Source organism: Microcaecilia unicolor, chromosome 2, assembly GCF_901765095.1.
Source record: "Microcaecilia unicolor chromosome 2, aMicUni1.1, whole genome shotgun sequence".
NCBI classification, from domain to species: domain Eukaryota; kingdom Metazoa; phylum Chordata; class Amphibia; order Gymnophiona; family Siphonopidae; genus Microcaecilia; species Microcaecilia unicolor.
In genome coordinates, this window is record NC_044032.1 from 492,805,725 (window position 1) to 492,818,061 (window position 12,337).

At 42.9% G+C, this 12,337-nt stretch overlaps 1 protein-coding gene across 1 annotated transcript in view; it reads left to right on the plus strand.

The window, feature by feature from the left end:
• Positions 1-12,337, plus strand: part of HTT (huntingtin) — a 990,576-nt gene that overhangs the window by 904,396 nt on the left and 73,843 nt on the right. Inside the window, exons 59-60 of the mRNA XM_030191138.1 lie at positions 2,383-2,512; positions 11,185-11,340. Of these exons, the coding sequence (XP_030046998.1) occupies positions 2,383-2,512; positions 11,185-11,340 (286 nt within the window). The remainder of the gene's footprint in view (positions 1-2,382; positions 2,513-11,184; positions 11,341-12,337) is intronic.

Sequence of the window (12,337 nt, forward strand, 5' to 3'; positions counted from 1 at the left end):
GCTACATCACTCTCTACAGTGGTGGATGGGTCCCCAGAATCAGCCCTTCCACATCACAAAGGTCCTCACCATGGATGTCTCCATGGTAGGTCAGGGTGCTCATCTCGATGGCCTCCATACAGAGGGGTCTTAGTCCCCACAGGAGAGACATCATATCAATCTCCTGGAGTTGCAAATGGTCTGGAACACCTTCAAAACATTCTAAAATCGCATTGATCAGATAATTCTCTTGGCATGGACAACTAGGTTGTGATGTATTACCTGAATAAACAAGACTGAACAGGTTCTTGCCACTTCTGTCGACAAGCAGTCCAGGTATGGACATGGGCAGCTTCTCAAAACATCTGTACAAGAGCTGTTTATCTAGCTGGCAAGCAGAGTGCTGTGGCAGACAAATTGAGCAGAGTTCTTCAACCTAGAGAATGGTCTCTTAGCATGCCTGAGGCTCATCGAATATTCCAGCAGTAGGGGACCTCAGCGATAGACCTTTTCACTTCTCCTTGGAACAAGCTTCCCTGCTTTTGTTCCGGAATCTATTCTCCTAACCGTGTATCCCCAGATTCCTTCCTGCTCCACTGAGGAACAGATCTTCCATATGCCTTTCCCCCACTGCATCTCATTGAGAAAACTCTTCTCAAGTTTCTTCGAGACCAAGGGACCATGATCCTAATTGCTCCCTACTGACCACTTCAAATTTAGTTCCATCTTCTCCTAGAGTTAGTGTGCAAGGAACCATTGAGGTTAGATCCTTTTCCAACCTTAATAACACAGAACAAGGGGTCCCTCCTCCATCCAGACCCTCGCTCTCTGGCCCTGACAGCTTGAGTTTTGATGTCATAGGCATACATTCCTTAAATCTTCCAGACAGTGCCTCTAGGAAATTTTTTATGCAGAAATGTTACCATAAGATTTTCCTTCTGATGTGCAGCCAGAGCACTTGACCCTCCTAGGTTTTCTCTTCCTACTCTTATGGAGTACCTTTGAGTACACTGGAGTGCCATTGACACTTTTCACTCTAGGGTTGATAATAAGCCAGTTTCTATTCATCTCTTGATAGTTAGATTCATGAAAGTTTTATTTCATACCAATCCTCCTCCAAACCACCTCTGGTAGCGTGGAATCTCAATGTCAACCTCACAGCTCTCATGAAACTTTCATTTGAACCACTCCATTCCTGTTCCCTGAAGTTCCTTAATCAGACCATTGTACTTCCTGTCTTCTTCCCTAAGCCACACTCTCATTCTGGAAAAGCAGCATTGCATACCTTAGACAGCAAGCATGCTGTAGCACAGGAACTTTATAGGAAGTCCTCCCAGCTTTTTGTATTCTTCTATCCTAACAGATTAGGGATTCCCATCACCAAATGTACTATCTCAACTTGGCTGGCTGACTATCTCCCACATATACACTCAGGATGGGATGACCTTCCTGACCATGTCACCACTCATAATGTAAGAGCTATGGCGGCTTCAGTAGTCCATTGCCACTCTGCCTCCATTGAAGAAATATGCAAGGCAACAATGTGGTCTTCTAGTCACACCTTCACTTCTCACTACTGTCTAAAATAGCACTCTGGACAGGATAGATGGTTTGGACAAGCAGTCCTGCAAATCTTTTTGCTACTTAAATGTCAGCTCTGCCCTCCGGACCTTTTTTCTGCTAGGTTCACTTTCTCTTTAGTTGCCAGATTCATTATTATGTTTCTGAGCCTGGCAGCTAGTGAGTCCCACATGTGAGACTATCATGCCTGCTTATCCTCGGAGACAGGAAAGTTACCTGTAGCAGGTGTTCGCCAAGGACAGCAGGCATATATTCTCATATCCCTCCCGCCTCCCCTTGGAGTTGCTCTCTTAGGTCTGGTATTATACTGCTGGTCCCGTGCTTGAGCGTCAGGCAGGATGGCACCCGCGCATGTGCAGTGGAGGCAGTGCCTCAAAGTTTTGAAGTGACAGTTCACTATGGCAGTATCCGAACCGGGCTCTGTGGATGACATCACCCACATGTAGAAATATATACCTGCTGTCCTTGGAGAACATCTGCTACAGGAAAGTAACTTTGCTTTATATTTGATAAGCTGTTAACAAAAGTGTAAGTTTTATTTTAAACTGTTCCTGCTGTACATCACCTTGAGTGTATGTCTTTATAAAGGTGGTTGTTAAATCCCAATAAATAAATAGCGAACTTTGATTTGATTAAGTGAACCACATTAAATGCTGTTTTTATTTGTTTTCTGTGAAATGAATTCTTTGTAGATTTTGAGAGACTTGAAATATTTGCCTTATTGATTATTCCTCCCTTGAAGTTTTTCCACAGGTATCATAAGGCAGAGATGGATGCATGTCTGTAAATTAGTTTTACAATTCTTCATTGATTGTTTTATAGGAAACACAGGGCTGGGGTTGACATACATTCTTGCTCTCAGTTCCTGCTTGAGCTGTACAGCCAGTGGATCCTTCCTTCAAATCCTAGCAAAAGAACTCCAGTCATCTTGATCAGTGAAGTAGTGCGATCAGTAAGTCTTCTTGAAAATAAACACACACGATTCAGTAAATTTCACATATGTAGTTCCTGTACAGCGTAGTTTGCTTTAGTTTACACTCTGCTTTCATTGTGTGTAGGGATATCAGTTTATTTTTTTCACTATCCCTAGTTGAAAGAGGAAAAACAGTAAATTATCATTCATCATTATGCTGCTGTGTTTAACAGAATGGAAATGCTTGTGTAGATTCAAACCATTGCCTACAAAAATAAGTAGGGCTTCTGATTTTAAATTTTAGCCACTGAACCCTCCCTGTTGTAGATTTTGACTATGCTTGGAATAGATGGGGAGGCAGTGGTAATAAAAGGATTGAAATGACAGTTAAAAGATGTGAGGGATGGGGAGCTGGTATGTTGCATATGGGTATGCATATGACTATCTGCTCAAAATGGATGAATCTCAACTGGACAAACTGGACCATTTTGAATTTTCTGCCATCATTTTATTGTGGTACTGTAAAACAGGATGAACAGGAAGGAAATGGAAAGGATTCATATTTGAGTTTGGTCACTGTAGATTTCCAGACATCAGTTGTCATTCACAAATTCTCCAGCACCTGCATTATTGTCTGACTTGCAATCAGATGATCATCACAAGAATTGCATATAATGACATGTGTGCAAAGATGACATCTAGTCATCTGTCTCAAGACTGAAGTCATGCAATGTATCTATGGTACACTGACAATGCCTTTCAGTAGTTTGTACCAAAGCCATACTTGGTGGGCTTTAACTGCCTTGCATTCTGAGGTGTTCTTCCCGATGCTTTCCTGGGATACCAGTTCAAGAGATTAAAAACTCCAGATAACTGAGCTTGTAGCAGGCAGGTTGAGTGCTCATTATGAGAGATCCTTCTTGAGCAGTTGGATAGTAGCATCCAAAGCACACAGACTAAACATAGGTAGAAACTACAAGAAAACTAAGGAGGAAAGGAAGCAAAGAGAAGCAGGAACTACAAAAGCATAGGACAGATGAACAGGCCAAGCGAGGCAGAGTAAGTCAGTAAAAAAGAGTACATAAGTAATGCCATACTGGGAAAAGACCAAGGGTCCATCGAGCCCAGCATCCTGTCCACGACAGCGGCCAATCCAGGCCAATGGCACCTGGCAAGCTTCCCAAACGTACAAACATTCTATACATGTTATTCCTGGAATTGTGGATTTTTCCCAAGTCCATTTAGTAGAGGTTTATAGACTTGTCCTTTAGGAAACTGTCCAACCCCTTTTTAAACTCTGCTAAGCTAACCACCTTCACCAATTTTTCCGGCAACGAATTCCAGAGTTTAATTATACGTTGGGTGAAGAAAAGTTTTCTCCGATTTGTTTTAAATTTACTACACTGTAGTTTCATCGCATGCCCCCTAGTCCTAGCAATTTTGGAAAGCGTGAACAGACGCTTCACATCCACCTGTTCCACTCCACTCATTATTTTATATACCTCTATCATGTCTCCCCTCAGCCGTCTCTTCTCCAAGCTGAATAGCCCTAGCCTCCTTAATCTTTCTTCATAGGGAAGTCGTCCCATCCCCGCTATCATTTTAGTCGCCCTTCGCTGCACCTTTTCCAGTTCTACTATATCTTTCTTGAGATGCGGCGACCAGAATTGAACACAATACTCAAGGTGCGTTCGCACCATGGAACGATACAACGGCATTATAACATCCTCACACCTGTTTTCCATACCTTTCCTAATAATACCCAACATTCTATTCGCTTTCCTAGCCGCAGCAGCACACTGAGCAGAAGGTTTCAGTGTATTATCAACGACGACACCCAGATCCCTTTCTTGGTCCGTAACACCTAACGTGGAACCTTGCATGACGTAGCTATAATTCGGGTTCTTTTTTCCCACATGCATCATCTTGCACTTGCTCACATTAAACCTCTCAGTCTCGTAAGATCCTCTTGTAATTTTTCACAATCCTGTCACGATTTAACAACTTTGAATAACTTTGTGTCATCAGCAAATTTAATTACCTCACTAATTACTCCCATCTCTAAATCATTTATAAATATATTAAAAAGCAGTGGTCCTAGCACAGACCCCTGAGGAACCCCACTAACTACCCTTCTCCATTGTGAATACTGCCCATTTAACCCCACTCTCTGTTTCCTATCCTTCAACCAATTTTTAATCCACAATAGGACATTTCCTCCTATCCCATGACCCTCCAATTTCCTCTGTAGCCTTTCATGAGGTACCTTGTCAAACGCCTTTTGAAAATCCAGATACACAATATCAACCGGTTCCCCTTTGTCCACATGTTTGTTTACTCCTTCAAAGAATTGAAGTAAATTGGTCAGGCAAGATTTCCCCACACAAAAGCCGTGCTGACTTGGTCTCAGTAATCCATGTCCTCGGATTTGCTCTGTAATTTTGTTTTTAATAATAGAATAATTGACTATAAATGAAGAGTTGAGTTACGGGTAGGTGGGAGTTAGGGAGGGTGAGTGGGAATGAGGACTGATCTGGCCTCTTCTGTGCCTTCTAGAGACTGTCTGTTAATGCTGTGGCAGAAAATTCAAGTTTTAAAAGTAGGGGGGAAAGGGTATAGAGACTAGCTAATAAAGTTTGCTTACTACTTTTTTTTAATGTAATTCTAACTGTGTTTATCAGTATCCTACAATTCCTCTTTTAAATCCTAATCTTTAAGTTACCAAGCACAGAATAAATTAATATCACTTATCCACAGAAAATGTCCTCTTATCTCAGAACTTCTCAGAAAGAAAGTGAAGTGGGACCTTTCCTAACTATATAGTTTAGATTCTAAGGAGACTGTTTCAAACAAACCCTTTGAAGCTAGCCCAGTAATCACGTTGCCCTTAGTAACCTTTGCAAATATTCTACGTCCTCACATCTTAATTAACACCTAATTCAGGTCAGCAGCAGTTCTACCTGTCCAGCAGGCAAGAAAAAAAATAACTTTCTTTTAAGACAGTTCAAGCCTTCCTACTATCCTTTTTATACTTTTGGCTGTTAAGTTTCGAACTCTGTTCCAAGTACTTCCTTGTGCAGAAGAAGGCAGGGGGGATGTGTCCCATCCAAGACCTAAGGGGCCTGAACAAATTCGTGGTCAAAGAAAAGTTCAGGATGGTTTCCCTAGACACTCTTCTTCCCATGCTTTGGGAAAACAATTGGTTATGCTCTCTGGACTTAAAAGATGCTTATACTCATATCCTGATGCTTCCATCTTATAGGAAGTATCTTCAATTTCGGCTGGGGACACGTCACTTCCAGTATCACATGTTGCCTTTTGGCCTCACGTCAGCTCCCAGGATTTTCACCAAGTGTCTTGCAGTAGTCACAGCATCGTTACGCAGACTGGGAGTCCATGTGTACCCCTATCTTGATGACTGGCTGATGAAGAGCACATCCAGGACGGTGATCAGGAGTACATGTGGAGGACTATTCAGGTGTTAGAGCTCCTAGGGTTCATTTTAAACTACCCCAAGTCCCGTCTGCTCCCTGTCCAGTGACTGGCGTTCATTAGAGCCCTTCTAGACACTCAGCTGGCTCGGGTTTTTCTCCCAGTGCTGCAAGCAGATGCCCTTGTTACCTTCGCCACTCTAATCTGAGCAGCTCAGCATGTCACAGCTTGGGAGATATTGAGGTTGTTGGGTCACATGGCCTCTGTTTGTGACACCCACGGCACGTCTTCTCATGAGCACTGTCCAGTGGACCCTAGCTTCCCAGTGATGTCAGTCCATGGGAAACCTAGAGAATGCCATCTGAGTTCTGCCAGAGCTGGTTCAGTCCCTGCTCTTTTGGACAATTCGATCCAATTTGACTCTTGGAATCCCATTCCAAATTCCTCAGCCCACGGAGATTCTGATGACGGATGCATCACATATAGGGCTGGTTCAGTCCCTGCTCTTGTGGACAATTCGATCCAATTTGACTCTTGGAAGCCCGTTCCAAATTCCACAAAGGTGCTGATGACAGATGCATCACATATAAGGCAGGGAGCTCATTTAGATAGGTTTTACACTTAAGGTGCTTGGTCAGCCCAGTAAACAAATTTCCAAATCAACCTTCTGGAGCTCCAGGTAATCTGGAATGCTCTAAAGGCTTTCAGGAACTGGCCGAACAACTAAATTGTACTCATTCAAACTAACATTCAGGTTGCCAAAGTATTTCTGGCTTCCAGGAAAGATTCCACTAAGAGATGTTATTCTTTTAAATGGAGGAGGTTGTTGTGAAGGCAAGGTCCTAGATCCTGTTTCCTGCCCTACACAGACCCTGCTTGAATACCTTCTGCACCTCTCCGAGTCTGGTCTCAAGACCAACGCCGTAAGGGTTCATTTCAATGCTATTAGTGCTTATCATCAATATGTAGAGGGTAATCCCATCTCTGGACAGCCTCTAGTTGTTCACTTCATGAGAGGTTTGCTGTTGACAAAAGCCTCCTGTCAAACCTCCACCTATGTCATGGGACCTCAATGTCATTCTCACCCATCTAATGAAAACTCCTTTTGAGCCACTTGATTCCTGTCATCTGAAGTACTTGACCTGGAAGGTCATATTTGTGGTCGCTGTTACTTCAGCTCACAGGGTCAGTGAGCTTTAGGCCTTAGTGGTGGATGCGCTTTATGGTTTCATCATAACAGAGTAGTCCTCCGCTCACACCCTAAGTTCCTCCGTAAGGTTGTGTCGGAGTTCCATCTGAACCAGTTGATTGTCTTGCCAACATTCTTCCCCCATCCTGGCGAAAGCACTGTGCACATCTTGGACTTCAAGCGAGCATTGGCCTTTTACTTGGAGAGGACTAGGCCCTACAGACAGTCCACAATTTTGATCCCAACAGGATGTGGGTCGCCATCAGGAAACACACCATTTCCAATTGGCTGGCAGATTGTATTTCTTTCACTTATGTCTGAGCAGGACTGACCCTTAAGGTTCATGTCAGATCCATGGCTGCGTTGGTAGCCCACTTGAGGTCAGCCTCCGTTAAAGAAATTTGCAAGGCTGCAACATGGTCTTCAGTCCACACATTCACATTTCATTACTGCCTTGAGCAGGATATGACAGTCGGTGTGGACAGACAGTTTTGCAGAGTTTGTTTTGGGTTTAAAGTCAAACTCCACCCTCCTAAACCCATTTTGTTCTGTTCCAATCTGCACTCTCACTCAGATTTTATATAGTTTCAGGTTAATTACTTTTTTGCCTTCACCATTGCGAGGTCCTGTGACCACTGGTGGTTCTTTTTGGTGAGCCTGGTAGCTAGGGATTCCCAAATGTGAGAATAATAGGCCTGCTTGTCCTCGGAGAAAGCGAAGATTCTTACCTGTAGCAGGTATTATCTATGGACAGCAGGCTTTATATTCTCACATACCCTCCCACCTTCCTTGGAGTTGTCTCCTTTTTTTCTTATGCTTTATATAGCTTTATATTGTTCTGCTGGTCCCATGCTCTCATGGCGGATGGAAAGGCGCTCATGCATATGTGATGGAGCATGTCTCATGCTCAAAGACCTGTTTTAAGCATGTTACAAGCTTCGGACCAGCAACGCGGATCTGCATTACCCACATGTGAGAATATAAGGCTTGCAGTCATCAGAGAATACCTGCTACAGGCAAGTATCTTCGCTTTACCTCTTCACCATTTGCCACACATAGGGGTACCAGACAAGGCTGCCCCCTCTCACCCTTTCTATTTGTTTTAACATTGGATCCTCTTATTAGAGAAATCCTGGCTAACCCTGGGATAAAGGGCATTGGGGTAAGATGCACAGAATTTAAAATTTCAGCATTTGCAGATGATCTTTTGGTACACCTAGCAGACCCTGATACCTCTTTTTCTACATTGCTTGAGAGTTTTCAGTACTATGGTCAATTCTCAGGATTTCTATTTAATATGAACAAATTGGAGGCTTTGTCAACTAGGGCAGATCTCTGGCAAGGTTGGGTGAAGGATTTTCCGTTACACGGGGCTACAGACCAATTAGGATACTTGGACATACAGCTCCTGGGGGATCCCAGAAAGCTGTATTCCTACAATATTGACTCCCTGTTACAACAAACTAAACAATAACTGGCCATATGGCATCCTCTTCCCCCGTCTCTTTATGTTAGAATTAGTCTATATCTTATGACTTTGTTTCCACGTTGGTTCTGTGTTCTCCAGCAACTTCCAATCTGTGTAAAAAAGCAGGATTTAATGGCTTTAAATAGGGAGCTTACAAACTTTTTATGGCAAGCAAGAAAACCTAAAATCAGATTGGAGATTTTGTATGGGCCTTGGGCGACCGTGGAGGGGGGGGGGGTGGATTTGGTTTCCCTAATATAAATACCTATAATGTAGCATGTCTTCTTCACCGTTTGAAAGAATAGGTTGGAAGCTGATGATTATACTCCCTGGGCTATGAAATGGGATCTCATTAGACCTTTCCATCCACATTTCTTAATTCATGTTCCAAGTAGATCTCTCCCACATAATTTTAAGTGCAGTATCATTTTAAAGGCATGCTCTTCTGTCTCTATGGGAAAATAATTCATTCAGTTTGGACCTCCTGCTTATTGTGGGTAATCAAGATTTCACACCGGGCATGGATACTGTAATTTTTACCAGATGGGGTAACAGTGGCTGTGTATGGGTAGCAGATTTTCTCAAGAGATAGGGGTACTCTGAAACCATTTCATCTTTTATTACAATCTCCAGATATACAACCAGGAATTGTTTTTACATATAAGCAGCTAGCTCACTGTGTCACACACCTCTTCCAACATGATTGTACCATGTTTTAATGGAGTGGGAGGCTAGAGATACTTGTGTTACCCTGAAACATAGAAAGTGGTTCTGAATGATTTGGGAAACATATATACAGAGTCTCTCTCCATGAGTTTGCAGTATGATTGTCAACAAACTGCAACTTTGATTATGGCTGAATTGTTTGGTACCGTTTACTATGTGCTGTTGATCAGGGGGAGGTGTAGGGTTAGTTAAAAAAAGTGGGGTAAGGGACTGCTATACACTGTTAGTTTTGCTTGTGTTGTTTAGTGGAGGGGAGTCAGAAGAGTCACAGCTCCTTGCACTATGGATGGTTTCTTTATGGTGGGGGTTTACAGGATATTTGTACAATGTAAAAGAGTGGGGGGATAAAATATGTAACTCTGTTTGATGACATTTTGTATTGAGTTGCTGAACTTTCTTTGTTCTTATTTTAATTAATTCCTGTTTCCTTACTTGTTGTTGGTATGTTATTTTTTATTTTGTCATCAATAAAAAAAAGTTGAAATATAAAATTAAAATGACATTTTAGACAGAAATTGTCTTGGTAAAGAAACAAGTCTAAAGAAAAGAAAATTAACACACTTATTCTTCGCATATACCCTGTCCAGTTCCCACTTCTCAACACATGAGTTTTAAATAAATCAAACTGGTTTTGAAAACATGTAAACGAATCATGGTTCTCCTTTACTATTGCGTTTTAAATTTTTAGGAATTCTTTCCAGCAAGTGGAGAATAACATATGTTAACTAGTGAAAAAGGCCCGTTTCTGACACAAATGAAACGGGCGCTAGCAAGGTTTTCCTCAGAGTGTGTATGTTTGAGAGAGTATGTGTGAGAGTGACTGTATGAGAGAGAGAGAGAGTGAATGTGCGAGTGTGTCTGTGAGAGAGTGTGTGTGTGAGCATGAGAGTGTGTGCCAGGGCCCCCCTCCCTCCCAGTTCCAGGGTCCCCACTCCCTCCCGCCCTCTGAGTCCCAGGGTCGTCGTCCCCTCCCTCCCTCCGAGTTCCAGGGTCGTCATCCCCTCCCTCCCTCCGAGTTCCAGGGTTATCCCCTCCCTGCCTCCCTCCGAGTTTCAGGGTCCCCTCCCTCCCCTGCATTATGCTCTCTCCCCTGCATTCATCCATATGCAGGCAACGTCCTCTGTGCCCTGCCCCCTCCATCCATCCATGTGCAGCATCTCTCCCCTGCCCCCTCCACCTCCCTCCGAGTTCCAGGCCCTCCTCCCTCCCTCCCTCCCTCCCAGTTCCAGGGTCCCCCCTCCCTCTGTCCTTCCATCCCTCCCTCTCAGTTCCAGGGTCCTATGGAACTGGGAGGGAGGGGGGACGGAGAAAGTTGGAGGAGTGACGTCAGCAGGTGGTTACGATCCCAGTGAGACACATTGGAATGTTGGAGGAGCAAATTATTATATTAGATGATTTTTATCTGCATTATTTCTCAATTTACGTGCTTAAGTTTGCTTTGCCATGAAAAATGTACTTGTAAATGGAAGACACATAGGGAAATCTTATGGTTGTTCTATTTCACAGTTCACAGTCAAAAAAAAAAAAAGGCCATGTTCATGAAGTTGCTATGTGTTGTCTGCTGCTAAAACCCACTCAAACTTTGTAGGGGACCTAGTGATGGGGAATCAGGCTTGAAGGAAGAGATACTCCGTTGTATTTCTGTCCCACACCTATATATAAAATCAATTATCTCTCATACAAATTCTCATGTAAGGAACCCCTTACTGCACCCCATGGTGTACATCTTTCCAATTGTGTTATATCAAAATTATCCTAAACGTTGTATTTCTTTTCACTTCATTTTTTTTCATAGGTCTTATTTGTTTTCAAAGCTGTATTCTATAGTTCCATTGTCAACCATTGCTAAAATGCTTCTAACAGTTATGTGCTTGTGTGTTTTGTTTTGTTTTCCAGCTTTTAGCAGTGTCCGATTTATTCACAGAGAGAAATCAGTTTGAGATGATGTATACTACCTTAACAGAATTACAGAAGCTACATCCATCTGAGGATGAAATTCTCAACCAATATCTAACACCAGCAATCTGCAAAGCAGCTGCCGTGCTTGGAATGGTAGGGCAGTCTTCAGCAGTCTGTGGGCATCAAAGATTTTCAAAGTAGATAAATGAGATGGCCCTGAGAGCAGGAGGGTAGCCTTTTCAGCCCCAGTCTGGACCCAATATCAAGAGGCATCAGTGGCAGCAGGCCTGGTAACAGTGGAAAGTTTTGATGTTGCTAATCAGGCCTATAGAGTGAGAGGAGGATGTGTTGTCACTGCAAAATCAAGGCCTGGGCGGTAGTAGCAGGGCTTCAGTGAGTGCTGCGGCAAGAATGAATGTGTAGAATAGAAGTGTGAGAAGGCTGAGAAAATGGGGATGGGGAGAGGTGGATGAGAAAGAGGAGAAGGAGAGGGATGGGGAAAAGATAAGCTAGAAGACTGCATGGGAGGAGAACTAGAGGAGGAGAGAAAGGATTGCAGCTTGGTTGGATTGAGACAGCATGTAAGTGGAGGAGAAGAGAGAGAGAGAATGGAAGAAGAGTGGACATCAGCTTGTGGTAAGGTATGGAAAGGAATACTACTTGCTATATGCCTCACCTTCCTGTTCCCAAAAAACAAATTATTGAGAAGGCATGCATACAATGCATAATGTTTTGGCCTTGTGGCAAACCCTAGAGGAATTTCCAAATCCCTGTACATAGTGAATGGATCTCTTTGTTACAAAATAACTCTACTTAGCAACAGTATAATACTCAACTAATTTTTAAAATGCATGGATTATTATCTCTTTCTCTCTCTCTAGCTACAAATTCTGTAAAAAGATTAAGCTACCATATTGTCATGAAAATGAGATTTCACTTTTTATGCGTATAGACAAACTATTTTTATATTTTCTCTCTGCTCCTCTTTTTTTCTTCTTGCTCAGTTGTAACTAAATTCCAAAATTCTGGTGCCATGAGCCTTCACTTGCAACTACATGGAGATTTGCCCCCTATTTCCACTGGTCAAAGCAGCAATAGTCCCGATGCCAGGAGTCCTACACCAAAGCTGCTTCCTCTATCATTGTATCTA